This window comes from Engystomops pustulosus, chromosome 9, assembly GCF_040894005.1.
Source record: "Engystomops pustulosus chromosome 9, aEngPut4.maternal, whole genome shotgun sequence".
Lineage (NCBI taxonomy): Eukaryota > Metazoa > Chordata > Amphibia > Anura > Leptodactylidae > Engystomops > Engystomops pustulosus.
The window spans coordinates 46,101,015-46,114,821 of NC_092419.1; the positions used below are offsets into that span (position 1 = coordinate 46,101,015).

Consider the following 13,807-nt stretch of genomic DNA (forward strand, 5'->3'; position numbering starts at 1 on the left):
AGATGCATGGTGCACAGTGGCGTAATACGGGGAAATATAGCACATGTGCTGCAGCATACCGCTCTGTGCACCTATTGCTGGCCTATGGGAGACATATATACCGCCCCGAACTTGGTTGTGTGAATGTACGCTTATTATACTGAGTCTTATTGTTCTTACAAGCCTCTTCTTGTTCATTGTGGATACTGCAGGGACAAGGCCTAATGTGCATTTTGGAAGTTAGTTCCCAAGCAAAAAGAAAGGTGTACTAAACAGTTTGGAACCCAAAAAGATGTCAGCTATCAAGACATACTCAAGTTTTTCCACAAATAACATTTTATTTTCAAATATTAACAAAAGTTTTCTTTGCACAATTGTAGTAAAAAGAAGTTAGAAACACAACACCACAACACAGTCACACACAGATCTTCCACTTCCCTGTAGGAATAAATAGTAAAGGGGGGGGGGATCTCTATGAAACACCAGAGGCACTAGAAAACATATACAAACGTGTAATTTACCAGGGAAACATTGCCTTGCCCGGATCTTTCCATAATATATTTAAGTTGGGTTTTTAACTTATCAGATGGTCAAACTAAGGCGCCAAGAGCAGACGCCTGGTTGGTTTTCCTGACTGGATGTTACATTCAGGATGGTGGCAGTGGACTCTCCAATGAGATCAGTGCAGATGTCATCTCCTGGACATGTCTGAATCATATGTGAGGACATTAAGAAGCGGAATCTCCCTCTAAGGGTGGTGGCGAGGTTGTTATGGAGTTTCTGTCTAAGGTTAAAGGCAAATCCCTTTCATTTAGGTCAGCACCAATGTATGTGCCACCACCTTTAAGGATGCAGTAAAGAAGCAACATTTACTATAGAATTGATTTTTACTTGATTTAGGGTTGGATGAAACAATTATTCTAAGGGTCACTTCTTAGTACAGATTCCGCAAACTACCTTTCATGTAATTCTCAAATGGCTAATTCCTGTTTGGTCATCAGAGCCACAGATGATCTGACCATCATCTACCATCTACATAGAGCACTGTGATGCTGGTTCAGGTCATTAGATCCACGGTTGTTCAGGGATAATATGGACAAGTCATGGCCATATGAATAGAGCAGGTGAATACAAGTGAAGATATATAGAGATGGGTTCGTTTTGGCACTATGTATGGCACCAGAAATCTTTTGTTTCAAAGTGATGAATTCATAGATGACCAAGAGTATCTGATCAAAGATGTATGTGGTCACTTGCCCCCTTCACATCAGTTTTACTGAGAATGTGAAGAATATTAAGCTTTTATTCTCACCAGAAATGTCCCACATTCATGCCTTTGATATCTATTTTATCCATGGTACTGTATAGAGGAGACATGGCCACCATAAAGCTACTGCGGCACAGTCATTCTTGAATGGGACAGAAATGTGAAAAGGCAATGAGATGAATGGAAATGACAGCAAAGCTCTCTGGATGGCTGAGACCACTGCAGCAAGCTGAATGGCAGAGTGGATGGACCCCAACTAATATGTAAGCCACTGTTTGAGGGGAACAAGCGATGAGGATTTGTTATCCAGGATAGTGACAGGTTAACAATGATGCTTTTATACCACAGAGATTAAGCATTGTGCTGAAAACCATCTGTCACAGAGCCTGTCCCCTCCTGGACAATCACCCCCCTCTTCCCCTCCCCACCACACCATATAAGCTACGTTCCAGAACTTGTAATGATGGACCTGGGGGGGGGCGACACCTAAGCCTGACTCTTCTCTGCCCCTGTGACTCCTTACATGTCATTGTCATGCAGAATCATGTACACCATAAATCTGCATCATTGTAACCCTGTCCTACAGAACAGGTTGGTGGGCATAAATTCTTACGGGATTAAAGGTTCGGATATAAAATTCAAGATACCTTTTGTTTAATTCATCTGCATTAACACTATGAATGCCATCACCTATTATCTACCAAAAAGGGTTTCAGTACATTGTCACTGAGCACCAGCCTCATCTTGTGGCTGCAGAGACCATACAATAGGCACATGTAATGCCCTTTCCAAGAGCATCCAGATGCCCACATGATGAGTACCTGCTAGGGATGTGTTGAATTTGGCACCAGAATTTCACACAATACCATAACATTTCTCCAGTGCAATATAACCCAGGAAATAGTTATATCCTCTATGACGGTATTCAATGGATCAATGAGATACTCACTGTTTATACGTTAAACAATCAAGTTTAACAAAATGTTAACTGCATATAAAAGATTCATCATATAATGTAACTTGACTATGAAGGGCAGAAAACTTTTAGGATTTCTTCTGTATTAATGGATGATCCCTGCGATAAAAACATAAAATATACATATACATCACATGGCTACACATAACAGGTGGCAAAACACCTAAATACATAAAATATATATTTATACTTGTACATCAAAATCAGAAGAGGATCCCAAAAAATAATCCTGATTTTACTGCCTCATTTAAACGACATGAAGATTGTAGCACATGATCATACAATGTAGCTCTAGGAATTTCCACATCGTTACTACTCACAGTGATATCTACAAACACTATCCGCTCCTATGTGAACATTTAGCAGTGTACTGTACATACATGGTCAGAAATACAGGGCTTAAGTGCTAACTGCAAGCTGTGCTGCCAGCTTTCAGTAATTCATCTGGCTTCCTATGGTCATGACCAATGCTATGGTTGGGTCAAGTGATCATTCCATCTAATAATCCCACTGAGGGTTCAAGGGTCCCTTTCTTCCACGGCCATGTCCCCTCGCACCTTTGCCCTCCATTGTAAGGCTGGATTTACACGACCGATGCCCGTAGCACGGCGGGCACGGGGAGAGGAGGAGCGCTGCTCACCCCCGCCCCTCTCCATAGGGATACATGGCACACGGCGCAGTATGCCGTGGAAAAATACGACATGTCCTATTTTTTCACAGGGGAAGGAGCGGTACGGTGCAGCACGTGCGCTGCACCGTACCGCTCCCATAGGGCGCTGCGCGCCCATTGCCGTTTTTGGGGGACGTATATCGGCCATATATACGCCCCCCTTGCGGTAGTGTGAATGCAGCCTAAGTATTGTGATGTATGTGCCCTCCAAGTCAGGCGGATTCCCAATGTGTCCGTACAACAGAGGGACACATACATCATCCTGTTCCTGCCCCTCTCCCTGAAAGCAGTGTTTGGCTGATGCTGATATTAAAGGAGTTTCCTCCAGTTATGTTATATAGACAGTAACACGACTGGGAACCTCCCTCCTGCTGAGCATAGGCCGGCGATGGATGTAATATTTTGCATCTGCCCCTTAGGTTATTGTGGCCTCCGCTGTGCATATGTTTTGTTCAGCAGGAGGGAGCAGGATGGAAAGACATAGTATGCAGCATCTTTCCATCCTGAGCTTCCCACATTATGAGGACTGTCTGTCTGCCAGTATATGTTTATGGACACATGTAATAATTATAAGAATTCTTTTATTACTCAGCGCTGCACAGTTTGCCAGATCAGTCTCTCTCCCCATGGGGCTCACAATCTAATCAACCTACTAGTATGTTTTGGAGTGTAGGAGTAAACCGGAGGACCCAGAGAAACCCACGCAAACACAGAGAGAACTTACAAAATCTTTGCAAATGTTGACCTTGAGACTTGATCCCAGATCCCCATCGCTCCAGGGCTCTAAATCCCTTTAAACCATATAGGCTGCTGATACATGTAATTACTACAAGGTATTCATGTGCCTGTAGAAGGAATCTACTAGATTACAGCAGCTTTTACAATAAACCCAGAGGTGGATAGGAATGTACCAATATAGACAGAGAAGCAACATGTTTGATGCTGGTAGAAAAAGTGCCTAGGACCAGGCTGCAGCTCCATATTTTGGTCTGCAGTACTAATAGATGAGCTTTTAGGCAACGTGTTATCATTTTATGGAAGATTATTGTAGATCACTAGTGAATCTGTCAAAAGTTTCCCCAAGTTTCCTAAAGTGTCCTGTTATGCATTATGGTTATAATTTGGGCCTAATATAAAGTCAAAGTAGACTTCACCGCAAATTATAGGAGTGTACATTAATATGTAAGAATATGATCAGCATTGAGGTTACAGATATTTGCTTAAAAGTTCTTAAAAGCTATTAAAATATGTACAAGACTGAAATCCTGTTGTACATCCAGTTTGTAAAAATACATGTACATTAAACTGCACACATCTCCAAGAAAGGTTAGAGGAAGAAAAACATATTAAAGGGAAGACAAGTCTCATAAATAGAGACCAGATAACTTGGGGGTTGGAATGTGAAGGATTGTATGCACATTGCTTATTTATGGCACTAAAGTTATGTGGTCAACACTGACCCGTCACCTGAGAACACACTTAAAGGGATTGTCCAGAGGTTGAAAAACATAGCTGCTTTCTTTCAAAAATAAGGGAAAACTTGATTTTTTGGTTTTGGGAGAAAGCAGAAATTGTTTCAAACCATGGACAACCCCTTTAAAGAGTATCTGCCTTTTTAATAATGTTTCCAGAGTACAAGTATTAATAAACATCCTCTACTCCCCCTTGTATGTATGCGTCATTCATATATATCTTCAGAGACAATACAGATCTTTAGCTGGAGAGGTAAAGTTCGGTCCTGCTGTTAGGCTTCTAAAGAAACAGGAAGTTTGAAGGAGGGAGCATCTGCAGAATGGAAATGTTACCCATCAGATCCTGTCTCAACCAATTGCAATAATATCCTCCATAACTGTACAATGTCCTCCATAACTGTACAATGTCTTCCAAGCTGCATGTAAATATACAGAATAATCTCTTTAAGTGCTATGATGTTTCCTATACATGACACAAGAGTCTTTCCTCACCATGGAGGTCTGGGAAAAGAACTGAAGAACAAGAAAGCCAAGGGAAAAATTCTAAATAAATGCAGGATATAAATCATCTGATGGTCAGGAAATGTTTTTCTCCTAATGTACATACACTTAAAGGCAGATTCTCCAGATACAGATATATGCAGATCTCCATGGATGCAAGCGAAAGCAAAGGAGCAGATGTATAAACTGCTGCTTGTTGGATGTTACAGATGCTCATATTGGGAAGAACACATACCCAATCACACCTCAACAAAGTGCAGCCTCCCTGAGGCTAGTCCTGTACACACCTGGGGGCACTCTGCTCTAGTCTATATTAACTAAGATACATGATAGCAAAAGACTAAAGGAGACGAAACAGGGTATCTACAGATCTACATCGCACCAGTGTAACATCATGAGCTGGTGCGACTTGTAACATTGAATATGACATGAGATAATCACACACTATGCTGATCATACACGAATAACATGTGAATCAACAACAACTCTTCCCTACTGGGTCGTATCAAGCCACATAGCAATGTATGCAGCACCCGAAACTCTGCCAATGTATAGACCAACAAGTGATGCCGCCGGGGGCAGTGGTGCCAGGAATAGCTAAAGCAAGAAGCTAAAGCATTCAGAAGAGACCGTTGTGGCCTATGGCCTCCTAAATAAAGCCTAGTATATGTACCATACACACAGATGTAGCAGAGCAGGATACAGAGTTTATCTCTGGGGTTGGAGTGATTAAGGAATCTTGTCAATGGCACAAGGCCACCGATTTTGTACACATTATTCCTCAAGGCTGCAAATATTTGAGCCCAGGAATCTCTGGGCAATCTCTGTGTGCCCTTGGCTGGACTAGTATGATAACATGATCAGGTAGTAGAGGTATATTTTGGCAAAACATGTATAAAACCATGAGATATTTTAAATTAGAAATAAAATGGAGTGCTGCAAGGTTGGCTTTTCTATCGATTCATTTTTCCGAGATAGTAATGAACCTTTTCATCAAGCCAGAGTGGTTTTAGTGAGCCACATGACTGGGCACATGGGCAAACGCCTGTTTGTGCTGGATAGCAAAATCCATATTAAAAAAAAAAAAAAAAAAAAAATCTATAAATAAAATAATTAGTTCTTGTAACAGACTATGCAAACAAAGTAAAACCAATGGTGTTCCCTGTCCTTGTGCAAAAGAGGTTCAGCCACCATAGCCCTCAGGTTACGAACTCTTCTGCTGCTAGAACAAAAGCATTTTGGCTCAAAGGGCAGCGGAAATTTTAAAAAGTTAAAAAAAAAAGTCTGAAAAAGTGTTATACACTGTGGTCCGTTCTGTAAGGTCACTTGATTCTGTAGTTGGAAGTCCTTAACACTGTTTAATCATCAAAGTGCTTGTAGCCCTTTTTAACCTCCATATGCTTAATTTGGCTTTAAAGAGGTTAAAACAGATCATTCCCATAGTGACGATTTAATCCACTTTCTTTCCGGAAAAGGGAATCAGCTCCACCAGGAATCTGTAACCTGGCAGACCAGGTGAGAACAGCGCCACTATAAGTTTCCCATGGATCATGGTCATGAGTGTTTGATGGCCGGAGGCCCATATACGATACCAAGGCCCATAGAAAGGGTCTGAAATGGCTGGGCACAACATGTTGTTCAGGTTCACCTCCGTCATCTAAGCAAACAATTAAATAAAGAAAAAAAACAATTAGGCCAAAATGTGACATCAAGGCAGCGGTGAATACATACAGGTGTAATTTTATAGGAACATGCCACTTCCCCCACCTGCCAGAACCCTATGGTCCATCATCATTAAACGTACACAAACCTCCTCAGTACCTCTATAAAAAGAGTGCAGTCTCCTCCCCACATGTTTTATCTCTCTTACAGACAATTTGTACTTACAATGCCAAGGACCTGCAAAAAGCTGAAATGGTAGAAAAACATGAGTCCAGTTGATAAAATCGCCCACCAGAAGTTACAGAGAGGCTCTGGAGTGTAGGCACCTAAATAAAGAGTAATACAGAACATAAACAAGACAGTTAGTAACACACTATTTTATATAGCTATGAATAACCACTAAAGGAAATAAAAATGCAAAAGAAATTCATAGTTCAAAGCATTTCCCCCCCTGACCACTAGGTGTCAGCATCATACAGTACTTTAAATGAAGTACCGGTATATATAAAAAAAAAAAAAAAAAAAAAAAGTAATTAAAAATCACACCTGAAAGCTATTTATACATCATTTGTTATACTTGGTGTTTTGGCTGAACAACTAGATACATAAGCCACAAGCTAAAGTGTTAGTGCTAATTTTAAGGGGAATGTACATGGATAGTATACAGCAAGCTCAAGCAGTACAATGTACAAGTACGGCCTCAGTTATACTAGAACTGCTATATCTTGCTATAATGTATAGGCCTTGAAAAGTCTTGTGATGTATACAACAGTGTCACATCTAATAACGGATAAGTCATGTTCTTCTCAGTAGCTTGTCATTATTTATGGGTCAACAACAAATGTCCTCTATGGGTCGGTTTAATGCATCCTATGGGACTTCTGTAGAATAAAATGTCATGAAAATCCATGAATAAATATGAAGTAAATATTCAATGGTTTCCTATTACAGATGGGGACATGTAATGTGTAGGTTGGGACCATGTAATGTGAACAGGTCCTACAGATGGCGGCTGCAGCACATACCTCCTTTCCTCAGCAGGTAGATGGGCACCACATACAGTAGGATGTGTTGGATATAATACACTTCAACTTCAAAGGGCAACTGCAATGACACATGAAAACATCATCACTTCATAAAGAGGAAAATAACACAAAACTGGAAAATCCAGGATCAAAATTCTGTGATCAAGTGTCTATATAAAAGATTTGGAGCTCTGTCTCCAATAAGCGGTGACTGTCAAGTGCGATTCCTTTTATTTAGGGGTCAAAGTAAAATGGCAGAAGACAGCTCATGTACATGATGAGGCCTTATAATATATATACAGTGCAGACCAAAAGTTTGGACACCTTCTCAGAGTTTTCTGTATATTCATGACTATAAAAATTGTAGATTCACACTGAACGCATCAAAACTATGAATTATCACATGTGGAATTATATACTTAACTTAAAAAGTATGAAACAGCTGACAATTTGTCTTATATTCTAGGATCCTTTTGCTTTGATTACTGCTTTGCAAACTCTTGGCATTTCCCAGAGATGCTTAGAACTTGTTGGCCCGTTTGCCTTCACTTTGCAGTCCAACTCACCCCAAATCATCTCTATTGGGTTCACGTCTGGTGACTGTGGAGGCCAGGTCATCTGGCGTACCCCCCCCCCCCCCCATCACTCTTCATGGTCAAATAGCCCTTACCTTTTCTGCGTTGCACAAAGACACGGTGGTTGGAATCAAAGATCTAAGACCAAAGCACAGATTCCACTGGTCTAATGTCTATTCCTTGTGTTCTTTAACCCAAACAAGTCTTTTCTGCTTGTTGCCTGTCCTTAGCAGTGGTTTCCTAGCAGCTATGTTACCATGAAGGCTGCTGCACACAGTCTCCTCTCACCAGTGGTTGTAGAGATGTGTCTGCTGCTAGAACTCTGTGCAGCAGTGATCTGGTCTCTAATCTGAGCTGCTGTTATCCTGCGATTTCTGAGGCTGGTGACTCGGATGAACTTATCCTCCGCAGCAGAGGAGACTCTTAGTCTTCCTTCCCTGGGGCAGTCCTCATGTCAGCCAGTTTCTTTGTAGCGCTTGACGGTTTTTGCAACTGCATTTGGGGACACTTTCAAAGTTTTCCCAATTTTTCTGACTGACTTTGATTTCTTAGAGTAATGATGGCCACTCGTTTTTCTTATCTGCTCTTTTCTAGCCATAATACAAATTCTAACAGTCTATTCAGTAGGACTATCAGCTGTATCCACCTGACTGATGGTCCCAACACAACTGATGGTCCCAACCACATTTATAGGGCAAGAAATCCCACTTATTACCCCTGACAGGGCACCTGTGATGTGAAAACCTTCTCTGGTGACTGCACATTCTTGGCTTCTCTTGATAAGCTTTAAGACGTAAAGCAGTAATCAAAGCAAAAGGAACCTAAAATATAAGACATATTATCAGATGTTTCACACTTTTTTTGTTAAGTACAAGCGGTCCCCTACTTAAGAACACCTGACTTACAGACGACTCTGTACCCTAGGCTACAATAAACAGCTATAACAGTTATCACAGGTGTCTGTAATGAAGCTTTAGTGTTAATCCTGATTCTTATGACAACCCAACATTTTTAAAATCCAATTGTCACAGAGACCAAAACATTTTTGTTTGCTGGGATTACAATGATAAAATATAGAGTTCCGACTTGCATACAAATTCAACTTAAGAACCTATCTTGTATGTAAATGCCTGTATATAATTCCAAATGCGTTAATTCATAGTTTTGATGCCTTGAGTGTGAATCTACAATTTTTATAGTCATGAAAATACAGAAAACTCTTTGAATATAGAATACATGAAAACAATTATATAAAAAATGCCAAAGCCGTCTAGAATGGAATACGAGCAAATAAAGGTGTGTACTTGTTATAGGCATAGGGACCGATCAGTAATGATACAGTGAGTAACATTAGGCCTGAGTGACCTATACTCTGAAACCAACGACAGGCAGCAGATTGATGGAATATTTAGTGATATGCAATTCACTAACATATGGCCAAGGTCGCCGTGTCATTCTAGCTTTACATGCAAGTTATTTCCCAGCTCTCATGTACAGCTCTAGCTTGAAGGGGTTTATTTATGACAGAGTAGGAAATACCACCCCCCCCCCCCCCATCTTCTGTAAGAAGGGGAAGTCTCCTTTCGGCAGTAGCACTAATGCCTACACATATTACAGGCAATTTTTATTACATGAGATTCATACGCATGGCCCTTGGTATCAGAGGCAGCAGCAAAGTGTGGTGAGGCAGGTGATGAATTTCTTAGCCCAAAAGCCAATTTTTATTAACTATATAATATTGATAACTGTAATCTTTTAAAGTACATACATCTCCAAATGTTCATTTTAGTGCAAGAAAACCTTGCTCTTGTGCTACTCCACACACTAGCATGCTACCTCTGTTACCAAGGGTCATAACTTCAAGTCCCATAATAATGGGATAATAATTTTATAGGCACCTCAGGACCAGCGCCTGCTTAAAAATTATATTTTTTAATTTTATATTTTATTTTTCTGGACAACCCCTTTAAGAACCGCAGGAAAGTTTCTTGAATACTGTGCATGAACTCTTGTTAAACAAGCTAAAAAAGTTTTGCCCATAAGTATTCTGGTCAACACTTATATTTGTTACACCGGCAGTAGACGTGACCACCTATACCAGTGATGGCGAACCTATGGCACTGGTGCCAGAAGTGGCACTCAGAGCCATTTCTTTGGGCACTCAGGCCATCACCCCAGGACAGAGTTCCCCAAATAGGACCAAATCCACCAAATCTTCCTGCAGTCCCAGGCAACTTAAGAGATGCTGCTCTCAGCACTATTTTAAAGTGACACTTCATTGGCTGTATGGAACTGTGGGGAAGGTGTTGACAGAACTGCAATACCTTTCAAAGGTCTTCATTCTGGACCCACCATTCTTCCTCTACAGAGAGACCCTGGAGAGAAGCTGCAACGAGAGTCTGAATTTGCCGTCCTTCTTTCAACTGTATTGATGGCCTCAGGGGCCCGATACGATTGAAAGTTGTGGAACAACAGGTAGCAATAATTTACTGCTTAAAATTCCATGTTGGCACTTCACGGTAAATAAGTGTATTTTGGTTGTAGTTTGGGCACTCTGTCTCCAAAAGGTTCGCCATCACTGACCTATACGGTGGTGGTAGAGCATGCTGGGAGGTAATCTAGTGTCCATGCCTTCAAGAGCTTTAAACATGTAAACATTCCTAGATAAAACCATATGCTACCTGATAAACAAGAGGACGAGAGAGATAACCCCATGTACTGTACTTTGGCTGCTAGGAAATGCACAATCATTACTACATCTACTAGTATCATCCCTGAGCCATAGCTTATTTATGCAAATGGCTCCTTCAGATCTCTGCAGGAAAGAGAAGGTAGGGGGAGTCTTAGTAAACCTGTGCCCGACAGCAGTATATGATGGAGGCAAAGAAGCTGTGGAAAAGTTTGGATTTTTCCACATACCATCAATCCCACACACTAATATACTACTGTATTACAACGTGGAAATTAAAAGCATCAAATCCACAGATATACCACAAAGGGCCACATTTACTAAGCAGTGAGCTCCAGTGTTCTGGCGTAGACTGCACATAAATCAATGCACAAACTGCTTGCGTATGTATATATGTATTAAGTGCTTACATTAGTATTGTGTCGTGGCTGCACTATGCACACAGCAACACAAAACTGTGCACATAAGGGGTCTTCGCACCGTGCAATACGGAAGACCCATATAATTGTGGCGCACGCCTGTTAAGTGGAGTGCACCATAAAAAAAACGTGCTCCGGGTGCACTCTGCATGCTATAGTATGGCAAACTACACATTATGCAGTTTGCATCAATAATACTGAATGTGGCCCAATGTGTGCAGATACCTCTAGAAGAAATAGTGTGTAGTCTCTACCCCCCACCCCCACCCCCCCCAGTGTGATTGGCAGCTCTATAGTCAATCATACTGTAAGGGTGGGGTAAGCAGGACCTTCCGAGTCCTGTCCAACCTTTTACTAAGAAACCCAGGATCAAATCATAGAACCAAAGCGAGTGTCTAGTTAATTCGAGAGAACTGTCAGATAATAGGTGATCAGCATATTTAAAGGGGATGTGCGAGAGCAAAAAGAAAATAGCAAGGTGGCCAGGGAGGGGCTGCTGTTTGTTTATGAGGGCAGGGAAGCTCTGCACGGACAACCTACGGGCGGCCGGGTATGCCAACCCATCTCCTCTCCCAGTGCTGTATCAGGCATGCCCGGCCTCTTTGGAGCTTCTGTACCCCTGTGAACAAACAGGGCCATGGCATGGAGGAACCGCGGCATGGGACACCGGAAGTGCCAGACAAGGCAAGAACAAGTTTATTCTTTATGCAGTCCATCCCTGTTAATTTTTCTTACTCCTGGACAACCACTTAAACCTTTCCCCCTCTGCTGTAGTTTGCCATGTACATCTTTCTCTTTCTATACTGGAGGAGTATAGGCAGGATCTTCCTTCAGTGATGTGACATTGGTCAGCTAAGCTCTGAGCCAATCAGACGTCTCTTTTGTTGCTCCTCCTCCTTGTTTCCATCATGCCTTTTACTGCAATGTGGAGTTAGGCCCCTTGAACACGGCTGTGTGCGCCTCGCCCCTCCACTCTCCATAGGAAGATGTGTGACCGCCTAGTAAATCCAGCAAAAGATTCCGTATGGTGGGCAATATGGCCATTCAGATGGATGACTGTATTACCTCTTGATGTGAATCTGACCGGGGGCTACCCATATAAAAATGGTCCGTGTGTAAAGAGCCTTAGTCTGTGTTCACATGTATCAACACTGTAAGAAACTGTATTTTACGCTGCAGCCTGACAAACCAAATGACATTTAGCTGTCCCATCTAGATTGCTTACCATTCGTGTGTTGAGCACTGGGAATAACAAAGCGAGGAGGGCCCCATTCAGCATATGCATCTGCAACCTGAAAACAGAAGTGACACTGTTAAACCCCAATGGAGGTGGCATCCAATTTATCGGGTTGGGTTAAAATATAAAATTACACTTTCCTATTCTTTATATATTCTCAACTCAAGAAACCCTTCATGACACAAGGGACAGAAATATTTAGTTAGTGATACATGACACAAATAACAGGACCAAGCAATCATCTACACTGGACTAACCGCTGGACTCCTGAGCAGAGAGGTGAGAAAAGGTCTGAAGAACTAAAGTAATAGTTTTAAGTATATTTGGTTTAGTTTGGGTGTTGGCACATATCATAATGATGTAAGCCCAGCGTTTGTGTATTCCTTTTAAATTTTGATTTCAAAATATGAAGCAATTTTAAAAAAGGAATTCATCAACTCCAGGTATAGATCATTGAGATCTGTGCTGCCTTCATATGTGAGGGGTACCAAATATACCCAGATCTGACTTCTCATTGGAAATGACTGTGATCACGTTTATATGAAGTATAATACATGAAGACTAACTAAACCAGGTGACCATAATACAACACAGAATCTTTTTTGACAACACTATATATCAATCAGCTGACTAGCAAAACACTTTAAAGTAGGCTACTCACCTAAATATTATGGTGGCTGCTTTACACGGGGGGCATGCCAGGAGAAATATCTGCAATGTCAAGCAAAACAGCATGGTTACTCAACACTTCCATTTCTTTTTAACTTTACAATAACACAATTGTGGAAAATATAATCAAATATTAAAAAAAGCTCATCACATTGAATGAGATTACTGTTATGCAAAAATAGAGAAAGTCCACAGATCACTCGTAGTCTTCTGGGACGTGTGCAAAACGATAAAAATCAACTAGATATGTGACAACAACATGAAAGTAGGACCCTCCTAGAAATAGCAGCTCCTTTTCTAGCCAGTTTAAAGGGAACCTGTCAGGAATGTTATTTTGTTAGCTGGTTCCAATAGCCTATTCTCTGAAATGAAAGATTCTGAATCATTTCAGCAGTCTATAATAGTTTATTTTTCATTACCTGGCTCCCTGCCAGCAGCATGTTGTGATTCACTGGGGAAGTGGCAGCTGCAGCCTGTGTGTGCCTGTGTCTCCTAATACATTCCTCCTCTCTGCTACACCATCCCTCTCCCTCCCCTGCCTGCTCAATGCATTTGACAGGAAGTGGGACTCACCACCTGCTGCTGGCTGGGAACATTCTGAATCATTTCAGTAGCTTATAATAAAGGAATTTTTAAAATCAGCATAGTATAGGATATTGGAATCTG

The 13,807-nt window shown here is 41.3% G+C and overlaps 1 protein-coding gene across 1 annotated transcript in view; it reads right to left on the bottom strand.

The window, feature by feature from the left end:
• Nucleotides 1-292: 292 nt before the first annotated feature.
• Nucleotides 293-13,807, bottom strand: part of TMEM164 (transmembrane protein 164) — a 28,778-nt gene continuing 15,263 nt past the window's right edge. Inside the window, exons 2-6 of the mRNA XM_072125226.1 lie at nucleotides 13,134-13,183; nucleotides 12,461-12,527; nucleotides 7,553-7,631; nucleotides 6,753-6,853; nucleotides 293-6,522 (exon numbers count right to left, since the gene is read on the bottom strand). Coding sequence (XP_071981327.1) covers nucleotides 6,316-6,522; nucleotides 6,753-6,853; nucleotides 7,553-7,631; nucleotides 12,461-12,527; nucleotides 13,134-13,183 — 504 coding nt within the window. The 3' untranslated portion in view covers nucleotides 293-6,315. The remainder of the gene's footprint in view (nucleotides 6,523-6,752; nucleotides 6,854-7,552; nucleotides 7,632-12,460; nucleotides 12,528-13,133; nucleotides 13,184-13,807) is intronic.